Source organism: Haliotis cracherodii, unplaced genomic scaffold (assembly GCF_022045235.1).
Source record: "Haliotis cracherodii isolate W230 unplaced genomic scaffold, xgHalCrac1.p SCAF_3, whole genome shotgun sequence".
Lineage (NCBI taxonomy): Eukaryota > Metazoa > Mollusca > Gastropoda > Lepetellida > Haliotidae > Haliotis > Haliotis cracherodii.
In genome coordinates, this window is record NW_027266286.1 from 49563691 (window position 1) to 49580812 (window position 17122).

At 38.6% G+C, this 17122-nt stretch overlaps 1 protein-coding gene across 3 annotated transcripts in view; it reads left to right on the plus strand.

Annotated features, from left to right (window-relative positions):
- The window catches only part of LOC139473853 (E3 ubiquitin-protein ligase rnf213-alpha-like), a 148826-nt gene that overhangs the window by 49651 nt on the left and 82053 nt on the right, over positions 1 to 17122 (plus strand). For all 3 annotated transcript variants that reach the window (XM_071256623.1, XM_071256622.1, XM_071256624.1), the window contains exons 14-18: positions 5377 to 5496; positions 12616 to 12781; positions 14836 to 15165; positions 15510 to 16093; positions 16654 to 16810. In XM_071256623.1, the coding sequence (XP_071112724.1) occupies positions 5377 to 5496; positions 12616 to 12781; positions 14836 to 15165; positions 15510 to 16093; positions 16654 to 16810 (1357 nt within the window). The remainder of the gene's footprint in view (positions 1 to 5376; positions 5497 to 12615; positions 12782 to 14835; positions 15166 to 15509; positions 16094 to 16653; positions 16811 to 17122) is intronic.

Genomic DNA, 17122 nt, shown 5'->3' on the forward strand with positions numbered 1-17122 from the left:
TCTTTATACTGTGTGGTATTCCTTCACAGTTCATGAAATAAGGATAAATGTGTTTCCAGTGTGCCAGAGTGTTGTGATTAAGAAGACCAATGCTCGGACTGCCAGGATCTTCTATGGATTCGGGATTCTACCTTGTAACCATTACAAGACATGACCATCTTAGATGTCACCAGTCTACTAATGAGGTGTCATTTAACTTTCCATCTGACTATCAGTTTCATAATGAAGAACCTACGCAAGTGCTGCATGGGATGAACCTGCACCCCTTGTGAACCTGTGGTGTATTTGGTTTATGGTGCACCGCTGTCCTACTCCGTCTCTACAGAACTTCCTGCATCTGCACCACATGTGTCCTGTGATCTGGAATTCCCTGTGTCAGTGTATGACCATCCTCTACCGATGTAGCTCCTGCACTGGCACACAATCATCTTCCATGCCTTCTGCTTGGAACGGCCTCTGGCACAGAGTGCACCTCCTGCGCAGGTGTTTCTCCTGCACCTAATAGATTTCCTTCACAGTCTTCCTCCACCTGGGACGCAGGCTACTTCTGCACCTCCACCTGTGTTCATGATGTCTCCTTTGTATTTGTCTTTGGCATCATTTGGTCTAAAACGCAAACTGTGCAGCAATGGTTTCCAGTGCCAGGAGTTCCCCTTCAGGCTACTGATTTTCCTGATGCTCCACAGTTGCCACCATGGGGCAGTCCAGTGGATCCCATCGCTGCCTTTCAAGTGATGCTGTCTAGCTTCATGTCCCAGGAACATGCTTTGGGGCCTTCTGTGCCACAGCAGTCGCCTTCTCCTGCACTTACCGTTACACTGAGGTAGCCCAGTTGCCTTGTCAGTGGATAGTTTTGTCTCTGATTATCTCTACCTGATGCCTGAATGGTTGCTCTACATTGCTGAACTGTTTAGCATACAGATCCTCCAAGATATCACCGACACCAGCTCTCTGTTGGGTTGTACCCAAAGGAGTCCATACCCAACAAGGTCACTCTTCCTGGGGAAGAATTTTTAGATGATTTCCCACTTAATCTAGATCAGGCCTCTCTACCAAGGGTAATTTGCAGATGCCTAAACTTCTGAAGTTATTTCTCTTACATATGTTTCCAGCAACTGATGGTTGGATCCACAGAACGACGGGTGTTCTGGCTCCTGCTGGACTTGATTTCCGTATGCAGTACGATTTCACACTAATGCCAGACAAGTGCTTCGGCGGTTGGGTTGGGTCCTAAACCCAGACAAATCACATCTAACACCAACCAAATATCTCCAGTTCGTCAGCAGACAATTTCAATCTGTTACTGATGCCTCAGGATTCATGGATCAAAATTCAATCATGTCTTCAGCCAGCTTTACACACTCAACTAACAGTTAATCTGTGGCTGCAACTACTGGGTGTCTTAACATCTGGACAATCAAACAATAATTAGGGACATCTGTTTATCTGTCCTTTACATCTATATCTCCGAGAGGGGTTAAACAAAATTTCAGTCCCTAGTAAGTCAAGATTTATTATGATAATTTTTCTAGAGTCAAAACTGATTTCAAGTAAGTCCAGTTCCAAAGATGTCAAGTCCATAATAAAATTGCAACACAAGAACAGAATCACTCGTAATCCCTGAACTAAACTTAAGTCATTTTGACTGCCAGAAATACAAGTTTGCACATTGTCCACACGTAACAGGTTTTGTATTACCAAACAGGACAAATGACGCACTGTATAAATTACTCTTCACTAAACGCAATTGTCACGATCGCCAATCTAACGGCAAATTGTTTAAGTATAATGTTAAATAGATTACACAAATATTGAACTTTCTTATAGAATAACACGTTTTAATTTTATCTTATGATACATTATCATTCCACACTTTTTGTTCAACCTCACTGGTTCACGACTTTAACATACTCACAGATGTTGTGTCAACATGGTTGTATGGTTAATGTGGAGGATAAGCGTTGCAGTTTATTAAATGTAGCAAACCGTGTGCTAAGAAGCAAGATTGTCTGCAATTTTCGATGCAGTAGGCTTGGCCTTTGAAACACAAACTTCATTAAAATAAATAGGTGAGTCATCAGACTTTTAACCCATAATTATTTTGAGTTCATACCTAATGTTGTCATGCCCATGACGGCAGACTTACAGATTTTTTAACCCCTGTCCTCCTGGATGTTCCGCCGCTCAGGTTTCCCTAGCTCTTCTCCAGTATCTTGAATTCTGGGTCTTGCAATGAACGTCTTCAATGTCGTTTACTTGACACTCATTAACTCTTCACCTTTGCCCCCTAGGAGGTTAGGGTGCTCATCTCAATCAAATGAAGCAGGTGTGTGGTCAGCTGAACAACGAACACTACACATCAATTGCCTGGAATTCTTGGAAGTGACTATGGCAATCAAGCATTGGCACCAACAACTTTGTCATGCACAGTTGATGATACCCAATTCAACCACGGCTTATTACATCTACAGGCAGGGCTTGGTGCAGTCACAACAGCTACTGTGTCTCACATGTCAGTTCTACTGGCTAATTAACTCTCTGCTCTGCACATTGAGCCTCAAGCTAGGGACATTCCAGGGGTTACCAACAGTTGACCACAGAGAATAATTTACATCCAGAAGTGTTTCGTCTCATGTGTCAAAGGCTAGGCATTCCAAATATTGACCTGTCTGCCACACGGTTTAATCATCAAGTCTCATGTACAAGATAGCCTCGCCTTTGGATCACGATGCCTTGGCAATAAGTTGGAAACATCTATATGCCTACACATTGTTGCCTCCATCCATCCTTCTACTTCGGGTACTCCAGAAAATACAGCAGACTAGGATGTATCCAACAGCTTTTGGTATCACCTTACTCACCACCGCTAAGTTGGTTTCCTGATCATGTCTTACTTGCCGGAAATCTAATCATTGTCTTCCTCTGTGGGTGAGTCTACTGCAGGACCTCATACAAAGCAAGGATCTTCCCACTTGGAATATCTCTACAGTTCCCTAAGTATACAGGGTTTTCCTACTAGAGGTGATCATTGAAGCTCATTGTCCTTCGACTAGACAGCTTTATGACTGAAAATTTGACACTATTGTCACTTGCTGTCATCTCTCAAGTTGTCTCTGTCGCCAAATTAATGGTGCACTTGGGGACTTCCTTTCATTTAGAAACTGGTACCATAGGCTTGTATGTGTCTGCTGTAAATACTGTATCTTCTTCAAGGAGTTCTGCATAAGCTGCAGCTTGGCACCTTACTGTAAAGTTTTATTAGATACTGTATATATCGCTGTATATAAGGCAAGTTTTTCATAACTAGAATTAGGGGGCTTTCAAGGGGGGGCACATTATACACAGGGTTGAAGAGTTCTGATGTTTTTTTTCCCCAACTCAAAGACATTACTGTGAGCGCGTAACACCGGAAATACCATGTCAACAAATCTGTACTGAAGTATGGAAACTAATCATATAATTACACTGTCTGATTATAAAAAGAGTTCATTATATATCTGGACTATTATTATCTGGACTATAATCTATTTTATTAATTTTATTCAAAATTTCATATATATTGTTTCCATTCATTTTGGCAAAATCGTATGTGAAGTATTATATGTCAACATAAAGTTTTAGCAAATATGAGCTCAGGAGCATCGACGGTGATTGGTCAAATTGTTCCATAGAAAAAAATATCCGGCAATAGCGTTTAGCTCTACGAGAGTGCTATGCTTACTGTTATTAATTCATTTCAAATATGTACAGTAAAATATTAGAATAAATTATTCCTGATAAAATGATAGTTTCAGATACAAGTCTTCAGCTCATTGTATCAAAATTCTTTAAAGTTATATTATTGGCTAATTTTTAAACGAATCATGGGTAGATTCTGAGAAACGTGTGTACAGCTGATTGCTCCTTCCAGCTTAGTTTTCAAGTAAATACACACGGTAATCTTAATCTCTGCATATAAAACAATACCAATCAGAACATGAAATACAATTTAATCGGTAAATCATCATGTCTAGTGATGTTTTATCTCAAATTTCACGCCGCAATTCGCTGTGCAGATATTGCGTCCCTTGGGCACGGCAGAAACCTATGGTTGTGGGTTCGACTCCCGGTTTGCCCTGATTATGTTTCTAGGTTTGTCAGCACCAAACCCGTGCTTGTGGGTTTCACCCAAGTGGTAAACGTCTGAGACCTGCATCACCTTGGGCTTTCCTCCCACATTAAGCTGACACGGCTTGATAAAACTGGAATACTGTTAAAAGCGGGGTTAAACCCAACTCACTCACTCACTCAAATTTCAAATTTGTATTGACCAAGTTTAATTGTTATGATCTGTTCATTTTCCTGAATTCGCTGAAGGGATACGATGTAATTTTTTACTGCGGAAGACAAACATGTTTTTATTGCAAATGTAAGGAATGCTTCATTCTGATTCGCTTTATAGACAGAATGTATAAATTAGCATGGATTTTGAAGACTTGTACAGGGGGGTAGCTTTGTACATGGGGGTCGCTTTATAGACGGCGATATACGGTACTTTGCCTGAAACAGCAGTCACAGTCCTTACAGTGTTCCAGAATAAAGAAGGGAGTACTGAGGGCTATTTCATAGGAGCAAGTGAGCATGTCTGGACAGAGAAATGTTCACTTACTCTGTTTACAATCAGTTTGATATATGCAGTATAGTTTGTAAAACTAGATCACTATTACACATTTGTTAAAGCTAGCTCATCAATCAACAGTTTTGATTTTTCAGCTCATTTTTCCTGGTGACCATTTTGAATGTTACATTTTTATGTTTCTGGGTTTCTTGTTACATGAACTGACTGGAACCAATAACATACTATCTAATGGAGTTTAAAATAATATTGTTAAAGATAATATTGCTTATATATCAGAGATATTTGACTGTAAAATACTTAGCCTTTATTTTTTATGAGTAAATATGAGATCATTCAAAAAAGGTATAACAAAATGTGTAAATAAAATGTTGGTATAGTATATAGTTTACTCAAATACAGCAACCTACAGTTATCACTAACTCAAAGGGACCACTAATTTTAGTTCATAATAACTGTAGTTTGATGTAAGCATAAATACAACATATAGACTAAGAAAACCAGTTTGTTATATCTGTCAGTTTTTTATAAGCATGTTCATTATTAACATAGTTTACTGTAACTGGTTAACACATCTTCAGCTCTCTACTTTTGTGTGTCTGATCTAAGCCTCTGTACCTCTGGTACTCTTGTTCATTGAATAGAGTTCTTTTTGCTCACCTATGCAAAACCTTAATGGGCTTGTGTCATGGCCTGTTTGTTGATATGTAAACATAAAATGTGCCGTAACATTTTTCATTACATTCAGTGTTTTCTTTTAGCTGCGACAACAAGAATGCTTGGATCTGCACATGTACAACTATGAAGGGCTTTCCATATCAACTCTACTTCAAGACAGGATGACAACTGCAGCATTCAGCTCTTTTGAAAAACTTGCCATGGTATGATACTTAATTCACTTCTGATGATATCGGATTCTTAGTTTCTCTGTAATTTACCTTCATCAGAAAGGGACATGGGACTCCAGGAATAATTAGTTCCCATTGGCACAAAAGATATACAGATTATGCTGGCAAATACTCAAAACTGCAATCTGTGGCTTAGGTACAATTGCAGACCAGTTTCACTGATTGCTTGAAGGTTATGATCATCCTAGGCTACAAACAGAAAACTTACCATTAGGCCTGGACCATTTCTCAATACATACGATCATTGCTGGCAGTGAAACAACTTGTCAGAGTTGTATACCAGGGCTATGCAGTCTCTTTTTTATCAAGAATATGTTCTTTAACTCTGACATCTTATGTTTAGAAACATTATTTGAACATTCAAAGAGCGCAAAGTCAGAGATATACTTTCATGTGATTGTTAAGTTAAGTTCATAAGACTTTTATTATTTAGAGTTCTGTGCAAAAACAGACTCCAGTCTATCAAATGGATGATGATATAGTTTTGGAATGACATGATACAATGCAAAATTTTCTAAATAATATATATCAAACACCAGAAGATTTTAATTGTGTTTGAACAACTGTTGCTAAAATCATCTTTGCAGAGTCAACATTTGACCAATGTAAACTGCAGTTAATGTATTCCAATATAAAATATATTTTTGTAACCACTCCTTAGGCAGGCATGTTAAAAAAAGGTTTTTGTCTGTCCATGCATCCGTCTGCTAGCACTGAACTAAAAAGTCTTCAAAACCACAGAGCACATCATTATCATTTTCACCCCACATGTCAATGATCCCATCTGCAGCTACAACAATGTATTTTAAGAATTTTCAATGTGTGTGTTAAATAAAGCCCCAATTCTCCCAAAAATTCTTTTTCTCTCAACTTTTAGGAAAGATTGTTTGCAAAGGCTCAGAGAATGTTATGAAGTCCTTCTCAACAATGTGCATAGTAACATTTTGATTTTGAAAATTATGAAATACTTCTACAAGACTCGATTTAGCTATTAAAACATACACCAGTGCAAACTTTTATTGTGCATGTACAAAAAAATCAAATTTTTGTCTGACTAACCCTTACTTGTCCACACAACATTGAGCTGTGAACATACTCAAAACCTCTTAAGTTTTATTTACCATACAACGTAAGTCATATTACACATGACAGTCTTAAGAGATCTGAGATACTTACTTTAGACTATTTTATACATATATGTTTCAACTTTGATAAATTTATCAGACCAGAGTGCAACCTGGTTTTGTCAGGTGCAACTATCTTTTCATGTCAACATGCATCTGGTGCAAGTTTCATCAAGTTCCTTAATTCGAGCCCTGTTCTATGACACAGGCTTAAAGTTTGGGTGTGTGAATCAGAGTTTGAGGATACATAACATGCCAGAGCCTTTGTACATACTTTATGCAATCCCAATAATTCTTATGAATCCGCTACATCTATTTATCATTGCCTTGTGCAAGAAGAGCTCCTTTCTATGCAAGTTTCAACTTCATCCAAACATCTGTGAATGCAACGGCAACAACTGCTATCGCAAGTTTGTTCCAGGCTGTTATGTCTCAGGCCAAAATGATAGTAATGGCCCCAAAACCTTTCAATGACCAGCTTGCGACCATCATAGGCAAGATCAGACCAGATAGTAGATACCACTGAATGCTTTCAGGTCTCTACCATCAACTTAGCAGTGAAGGCCCTCAGCTCATAGTACTAGGTTATACAACCTCTTGCTTCCATGAACCTCCAAGAAAGAACATATATACTCCTCACAAAAACTTAAGCAACAAGAAAGATTTTAAAAATAATTAACAAAAGTAGCAATTTATGGAATGATGTTACAGCAAATTATATATACGAACAAATAACAAAACATGGCAGAAAATTCACTGCACATGAACTGGGATAGAATCGTCCAAAGCCACCCTTGAAAACACCATGCCAAATGTGCCTGATGAACGTGCTAAGAGAACCCAGCACATGCATTAAAATGGTTTAAATACCACAGTGTCGATGTCAGTACAATTTGAGACATGGTTAGACGCCATTTAACCTCAATTGATGTGGCCTGAGCCATAGGATGGTACAGGGTTGTATGACTCAAACAGCCGTTTGTACATCAGTTCAATGTTCATCATAGCGTCATTTCAAGAGTCATAACCCGGTATCATCAAACTGGTTTGATGACAGAGAGACCATGCACAGGCAGTCCGAGGGTTACAGTGCCTTGAGAGGACCGCTACTTGGCTACACTCGCCCAAAGAAGCAGGTTCACCACAGCAAGATCTCCCCAGAAAGACCTTCAAAGAGTAGCAAGTAACAGGGTGTCAATGCAAACAGTTAAGAACAGACTCCATGCAGAAGGTCTGTGGTGTAGAATATGTGTACAACACATACCATTGCCTGCACAACATCAAAACTCTATTAGTCAAGCAGGCCATTTAAGAACTCGAAGATACAGACACCAGTGTGGGCTTCTATTCTCTGGTGCTCTTGGTTCCCAAGAAAAATTCTGCTGCAAAGATGATGAAAATAGACCTCAAAGTCCTGTACAAGTCCTTCTTGATCCCTCCATCAAAATTTCAGATGGAATCTGTCCGAAAAATATGCTCAACACTACGTCCGGATGATATGACTTACACGGGCAGTCTGCAGTTATGCCCTCTACAATCCTGGGTCAATGCCATACAAGTTCTTTCTCTCGACACCCAAGTGTCCATACCAACCAACTTGCGTCAGGGCCTTCACTGGAGGACTATCAGAGATCATGTAATGTCAGGCGTTGCCCTTGCTTACTCACCGCCAGCCCATCATCTGTTCAGAGACGCCTCGAACTCAGGATTGGGAGCCTTTATGGACAACCTCCAGATACAGGAATCTTGGACCTCGGCAGAGCAGTCTCTCCACATCAGTTATCGAGAGATGACAGCCATCTTTTATGCCCTTCAGTCTTAGAAGGATCTAATCCACGACTCATCAGTTCCAGTTGCCACTGACAACACCACAGTGGTGGCATATATTCAGAAACAGCGGGAACCAAGTCCCATTCCCTGAAGATGAAAACTTCTTGACTATTTGCCAAGGCAGACTCTTGCAATTGTTGGATGGAACCGAGACATATTCCAGGTAAATTGAACATCCTAGCTGACAGTCTCTCCTAGAAAGGCAGGGTCATGTCCATGGAATGGACTCTCCATCCGGATCTTCCAGTGGATCATGGCGATGTTGGACACTCTACATTTGGATTTGTTTGCGACGTGCCTGAATCATCAGCTTCCCACTTACTTCCACCCAGTCCCAGGCCGAGGGCATGCCAGCTTGACGCCCTGATTGGACTGGCCTCTTCACCAATGCCTTTCCCCCTTGGGCTCTCCTAGACAAAGTGATCTGGAAAATAGTAATAACAGATTTATCTTCGTTTCGATCGCACCAATCTGTCCCAGTCAACCATGGTTTCCCAGACTTTTGTCTCTTCTAATGGAAGATCCTCTTCCATTGCCACTTCTCAGAGATCATCTTCGACATCCCAGGTCGGACGCACTGAACAACACTCTCTATATCTGCCTCCTCAGCTGTTGCTCAATCACGGAGAACGTCATCCTCCCTTCTTTATGATAACAGATGGGGCAAGATTTTCCAGTGGAGAAGACGATGCGGATTAGAAAACTCCCACTTCACTATCCCCATAGTTGCCGATTTTCCACCCCATCTCGGACAGGATAATAAATTCCGCCATGGTACAATCGGGGAATATAGCTCCGCCCTGCACTTTGTACTTCAACAAGACGGATTGATCATCAGCAACCACCATATTTTTAACAGGCTCATGCGATCTTTTCTTCTGAAGACATTCTCACTCCTAAGATATTTCCGAAATGAAATTTATCTGTAGTTCTATCTGCTCTTCTAACTGACCCTTATGAGCCTCTTGCTAATGACACATTGTTTCAGAAGGCAAAGAAAGCTGCTTTTCTGTTAGCCATGGCAACTGCTGCTTTAGTCTCAGAAATTCACGCCCTGGACTACTCAAGCCTTAATCATGAGAAGAACTGGAAATCAATCACGTAACATACTCTGCCTGACCCGTGAAGATCCGGGTCTTCAGCAACCCATGCTTGCTATAAAAGGCGATAATGCTGATCGGGTGGTCAGGCTCACTGAAATGGTTGATGCATGTCATCGTATTCCAAATGCGTGGATTGATGCTCATGATATCAATCACTGGATTGTCTGGCCCAGACTCGATTATTTACAGACCGCCGTCATATAGCTGGAATATTGCTGAGTGCGGCGTTAAACAACAAACCAAAACAAACCAAAACCTGACTTTGTAGCAAAAAAACAGTCCATTGCTATAGGACCTATGGGACCTATAGGCCATCAGCATTACACTATTCCTGCAGTTGGACCTATGGCAGGTCATCCAGACTGCTACTATGTCCTGTCTGTGCACTAAAACTCTACCCTACGGATCCCCATCAACGTCATCAGAAAAGGATTTTTATATTAGGCAAGACCCACTCCGACCGGGACATTACTAAAGCCACAATAAGTCCACTGGCTGGCATAAGTCCACTATCATAAGCTTCAAGTTATCGCAACGCTCCGGACGCTGGTCCCAACCTGGGCCTGTGTTCAGTACATTAGGTCTGAGCTCTGGCTACCAGTCTAGCATCACAGACTTCCGTTTCCATTGAACAGGTCATTGCAGGATGCCCATGGGGTTCTCACAGCACTTTTACTCACTTTTACTTAGGAGACATGAGACAGATCATCAGGTTATGTACTCGCTAGCCCCTGTCATAGCTGTTCAGGCTATGGTCAAGCAATAGTTTTTTCTCCGATCTATGTTAAAAAAAGGATGATGTAGGTGGGTTTTCGAGGAATTTACCAGCAGGTACTCAAGGTGGAAACACCTTTTTTCATTAGCTATAGAAGAACACATGTTAATGTCTACATGTATCACAGAATGGCCGGAAGTGCCATCAAAAGTGGAAGAATTGAGACTGGTCATAAATGACATGAACAATACAAGAAGTGACATCATAGATGTTGTCATAATGACTTTTGAGAGCTCGGAAATGACCTCGAGAAAGGAATTGAACTCATTTTGACCAGAAGTGATATCTCCATCCGTTACAATGGGGTCGGAAGTAACGTCACAACCTAAATTAACCAGATAATGAGGTCTTAGAAGGTTCTTGAGATAATCATTCACAAAAATATCAGCAATATAACGGTAGTTCAAAGTGAAGGTATCACGTATTGTATGATTATCCTCCTGCTTGATTTTCAAGTCCTTTTGAGGTGAGTTATAGGAAGACACCTCTTTTGGATCTGAAGCAGTCCAAAGATGAATTTGATTCATCTAGAGTTACTGTTAACTATATAAGGGAGTGTACTAGAGGCAGAACCCACCGTTCCCGCTGGTATATTCTGGCAATGATGTAATAGAGATATAAGATTCGTAAAAATTATCAAAAACAATAGTTACCTTGTTAGCAATTCTAAGAATACTACCTCTATCAGAATTACTTCCTCCCACCTATCATCTGTCTCTTGTTGATTGATTTTTGGAAAGAAGTGAGGATTTTTCCTCCTTTGAACATGGAAGAGGAAGTCAAAAGTGCTAATAGGGATACAACTAGTAAAGTGTAGTTAACAGTAAAGAGGACTTCTGTTGAAAATCTGAAAGTTAAGTTTTAGTGTGATTGCAGCCAAAATACAGGATTATGGCAATGATGTAATAGAGGTAGTATTCTTAGAATTCTTAACAATTATAACTATTGTTTTGATATATATCTAAGGACTAGTGTTGGTTAGCTTGAGGGCAGGTGTTTTTGAAGTATGATCACTGTATCTACCATCTACAACATATTTAGGCCATGTCTCCAGCTGAATAGACTTTTGATTAACCTCGTCTGAGGTAAAGATCAAATATTAATTTGAATCCTCAGTGAAGGTTTGTGAAATGTGTAAATGATTGAAGTAGTAATGATGTAGAAAACTTAAATGAGATGTTTTGAGTCTGTTAAAAATACAGTTCGAGTCTCCAAGTACAAACTTGCATCTTGCCACTATTTACAGTAGATTTTTTAAGTGTGCACATTGATATCTGGACTATTATCAGCTTATCTTACTTGACCAAAAGATATTTTACTACATTTGGGTTTTGGACCAGTGGTTAAAGTCACAGACTGCATATTTGATTGATTGGATTAAGTAAGTTGTTAGTAATAGCTCCCTGATGGTAACACAGTCATGTCTATTCAAATAGAATCTGGAACCAAGAGGTTCCATAGCTCCAACTCATTTCCGTATAGAGATATTAGCATTGTCTGTCTGAATGATGACATCATTTCCTTTGAAGTAAACTTCATGCAGACCTCCAAACCAAACAGTCCCATGGCTCTAACTCATTTCTTTAATTTCTGCACACATGGACATGAGGAGTGAATCCAGGCCTATACCGAATGCTACAATGGTGAATTTTATTAGGAAAAGAAATAAAGATTGGTGATTCTAATATCAGGCAATCATGTGACATATCCAAATAATAGGATGTAGTCTTTATGATTGGTGTGTTGAAATACTGTTTAGAAAGTATATAGAAGTATTTCTGTTGGTAGATGATTTTTTAAAACATGTACTCCAACAAAAGTGCATAATGAAGAAGCCATTTCAACATGGATTTCAAACTTGCAGACCTCTGTTTAACCTTTTATACAAAGTTTGTAAGTTATTGCACATGTGGTCCGGAGGAAAGAGGCTAACCCTGCCTTTCTAAATGAAATGTATTTTAATTGTCCCTCCCATTGTCACAGGACCAATCATCCTGAAATTTTTGTGAGCACTAGTACCAGGGTACTCAAATAATTTCATGCACACAACATATTTGGACAGAATCTGATCAGGGGCTTTTGAGTAAACGGTAATAATATTACCCATAATGTTTCAATTTTCCAAAGACTTCAGATATGTTACAGTTATATAGATCATATTTTCAAGTCTGTCAGCATATTAAGAATGTAATCATTAGATCATTTTTTTAGGTGTAGGAAAAGTACAACAAACATGTATTGTATATTATGTTGCTTACAGACGGATGATCAGTTTACTCAAAGAAGCAATATAAATGCCAAGTTTGGAAACTTGATGTCACAACTCATGGCAAGACACTGGCCGAAGAATATAGAAAGTGGAGGCAAAGAAATGATAGAGTTTGTCCTCTCTTGGAGACCTCTCATACGCTACTTTGAGAGATTTTGTAAGTATTTTATTATGTGAACACTGATATATTATGATACATGAAATCTTCAGGTGTTCATGAATATAAACTTAAACCATGTAAGTCATAAGTCAATTACATTTGTCCAGACAAGAGGTTTCTCATGTAGCACTTGGAATCCAGAGCCACTCCTCTTGCAGAGCTGCAAAGTGTCAGTCCAGATTGTGTTATGCTACAAGACATTGCTGTTCACAGTGTCCAAGTTCATACATCAGATTTTGTAGTCCCCCAACTATGAGAACACAAGGGGGACAGGATGTCCAGAAGTACTAGAACAGTTTAGAAGGCATGTTGAAGAAGCAGCAGGAAAAGATGCAGACTATGATTCACCTGATGTTCACAGCCATTACGGCAGAGATGGCTGACACAAAGAAGAAACCGCTGCAAACCCATAAGAATCCTCCAGCCAAGAGGCCAGTACTGGGACATGAAATTTCGGTGTCAGAACAAAAAGTAGAACAAGAAACTACATTGAAGCCTTTGCATCTTCAGGCATGAACAGGATAATGCATGGTGCCTGTAATAGGCCAGTAATCGTGGGCTCTGGTGAAGAAAGCCGTCAAGCCATCTTTGAAGAGCCCACCATGATTATGACAGATCCTAAGCTTGGTCCTTCATCCAGACAAAGCAGACGGTAGGACACAGGTCGGGGGATCACTAGATGCTTTCTACTGGACTGAACATGCCACACAGATCTTAGCTCAAAGTTGGGCTCCAACAGGCACCGGGTATCACAGACCACCCAGGATCTATCTAGTGCATGGAAGAAACGAATTAGTTGAATCAAAGGAGTAGATATGCAACAGTTTGTGTTGAAATGATATATCACTGGACAGTTATGTCATCACTTCTTTTTCAAAAACAATGTATGTTGTAACCATTATTTTGAACCAGTCGAGAATGCAAGTTATTAATCTTGAACTTAAGTGATATGTCTCTCATAAGTGATCCCCAATAGAATATTTTATGCAAGTCTTGAATAGACTCTTGTGATGGATTTGGTAGTGCTGTGTACTATCAAGTGGATAGGGCAATGGTTTTGATAACTGTGATTTTCCTTATTACAATTAAGTTTCTCTTTTTCTGCATAGGTAGTAGTCAGTTAATATTATCCAGTTGTTTTCTTAAATTAATTACTCATACATATTTTAAGATGTGCGTTGAGTTCATTATTCCCATTATAATAAATTCCCCATTGTACCAGTCTAAATTTCTGTTTTAGAAGTCATACTTCTTTAGATGTTAGATATTTATTTTCCAAAACTGGAAGTGAAGACAATAATATTATAGTCCAGAAGTACATATGACTTTCTTTCGAAGTTAGAATATAGCATGGGATTTTCTCTTTTAATGTCATATTCATTGAACATAGTTATGTTTTCCAAAAACAGTAGCAATTAGGTGTTTTATTAAGGTAATTTGAGGCATGGGATACTCTGTTTTGAAATTTATTGTGCATAAGACATGTGTTATCCCATACTGGAAGAGATGTCACTGCATTCCGAAGTCTTTTAGAAGTGATTTAGAAATGATGAACATAAGTGAGAAAATTTATGATTGTCAACTTCTTTGTTAAAAGGAACACAACGTTTCTGAGTATAAGGTTACCCCTTCATCAGGTTATGTCATTATTCTGTATGTTATGTCATAAGGGCGGAATTACAAATATTTTTATTTTATTTGTGCATCTACTTGCAAACACTTTTATAATTTTGCTTTTTATATTCTCTGCTTTCTGAATGTCAAATGCTGTGTGATAGAATTCATTCTTTAAAGAATGAAAGATATTACAATACATGTATTAGTAAATCTATGGAACTGATGCTGAACGACAAGTTTGGATAGGCTCAAGAAGTTGTAATTCTTCTAGTGCAATGTATGCAAACTAAACATCTAGGTTAACTTTGGATGATTGTTCTGCAGCTAAACAGGAAACAATCTCAGATTAATTAAATGTTTGCAAGATTTGTTCCTTTACAAGACCAGTGGCTAAATTTGCATATTATTTGTATGCCATTGCATTTTCTCTGCAGATGGAGTAGACAATGCAAGTAAATTCTTGACTGAAGATTGTATAGAACATCTGATGCAGGCTGCATCCCTGCTGGAGAGTGTAAAAAATGATGTCTGTGATGGCAGTATCCCAATTCCACAACTGAGGCTGATTCTCAAAGACACCGAACACTTTCTGTGCCTTTGGACGGCTGTGGAAACAAACTTTTCCAGCCAGGAGGAAGATAAGTCAGCTACAACTGAGCGTCTCAAGTTTATCCTTGGAGCCAGACACAAAGAACTAAGGGCTTCTGAACAACTCAATCAAAAAGTGAAAATACTTTTAGGCATGTGTGTTCATATACAGAAAGGTGTGTACTGGTGTGTATTTGATGTAACAGGTGTAACAAATAGTTGTCATATTTTATCAACAGGATTCTTTTTCATAGCAGGATATAATTTAAGGATGCAGATTTATGAGTTTGCTTATTATGATTAATCATGTTAATCATTCTACTGTTGAGTTAAAACTAATGACAGATCAATTCTCCTGAACAATGAAAACCTAAATTGTCTCATAGATCGTAGATGAATTTTATATAAACCAAACAGATACCAAAGTGATAGATTTTGTATACTTTCATTTTTTTTTTATCAAAATTAATCTCTAATATCTTCAGTAGCAGGACATTAACATTGATGTGTGTTTTTTCAGTGGACTCTAATGCATTGTTTGAAAGAACTTCTGAAGTGGACAAAATGATTGAAGAAGGACAAATGAGAGACATCTGTCATCCTCGAAAACTGGATAAGTCCCCTGCCAGCCTTGAAAACTACCAGCCAAGACTTTGCATCTTTGACATTCAAGATGAAGTCATAGAAATTGTTCCTGAGCTTGAAAAGTTGAAGCAAAGTGTCATCTTTCAAAAGCTCTGGGAGCAGAAAGCAGCAGCTATTCCAAGTGGGACAGAATTGAGCACTGCAATACTTACAGTTTGGAAATCTGTCAAGACAACTTGGTTGTCCCTTTGTGATCAAATAGCTGATGGCTCTGCAACATTCCAGTTCGTCCAAAAGCATGTCAGCATGTTTCAGAGAGACAATGAAAAGATCAAAAGAGAATTCAGATTAATGTGTGCAGATGGAGATTCTACTGCTTGGATAAAGGAAAGAGTGGTGCAACTCAATTGTTATGAGGTGTTGCAGGGTTGCCAGAAGGCTGCAGATATCATATTGGATATAAAAGATGTCTATGACATTTCAGGAGATTTTGCACCTGTGGCAGCGGTCAAATTGCTGGTTGGTGTCTATTTCTCTTATGTTATTACCTTTCTATGTTAATGTAGAGTAAACACCAAGGTGACATACATTTAAAACCTTTGGCAATTGTTTGTTTCTATTCTCAAAGAAAGAGTATTTACACTTACTATTTAGCACAATTAGCACAGTTCATCTCATCATGTGTCATCCATTGGCATAGTTTTTTAAATTATTCTACTAGGTTCAACAGTCACATTCTAATATAAATGTTTTACAATTTTGTAGACATACTTTTTAGTTGGGACATAACCTATTTGGCATCCAACCTTGAACATGGGAAAGAGTCCTCAGGACATGCTAAACAGTTTTTAAATTTTCATTGTTCATTGTTAATGTACATATTATCTAAATGGTATAATTTGTATGTTTCAAACTTCCAACTTTAAAACATTAGGTTGCACTGTTGCAGCATGAGCAAGGTTTGACTCTGTCTTTGAGATCTTATTGAATTACCCTAATTCACAATTCCAATGACAAAACAAAATTGAGAAAAAATCAGGAACTGATCGATACACATACATTCCCATCATACTTCCCAGGGAAGCAGTTGTGATCAGCCAATGAGCACCATGGATCAATCTGTCCTGAAAACCTGTGATGTACTGGAAGGACTGAATAATGAAATGAAGCAAATGTGCATCAAGGCTTTCAAAGACAGTAAACAGCTGATAGACTGGCTCAGAGACTCAATGAAAGGTTAATTGCAAAGTTAACAAATACTAATTTGTATGAATTTCTATATAACCTTATTAATAGAATATACATAAATGAATTTATGTCTATGCAGCATAAGTATATTAGTGTATTAGAATAAAACAAAACCTTTTAGGCCTGTTGCCATTATGTTAAGTATGAAAACATGAATTAAGAGCAATTAATTGTTTGAATGTTAATTAGTCTGGTATTACAAATATGTGTTGTCATGAGTTGTAAGATCAATCGCTGGATTGTCTGGTTCAGACCCGATTAATTGCAGACCCCTGTCATATATCTGGAATGTTGCTTTGT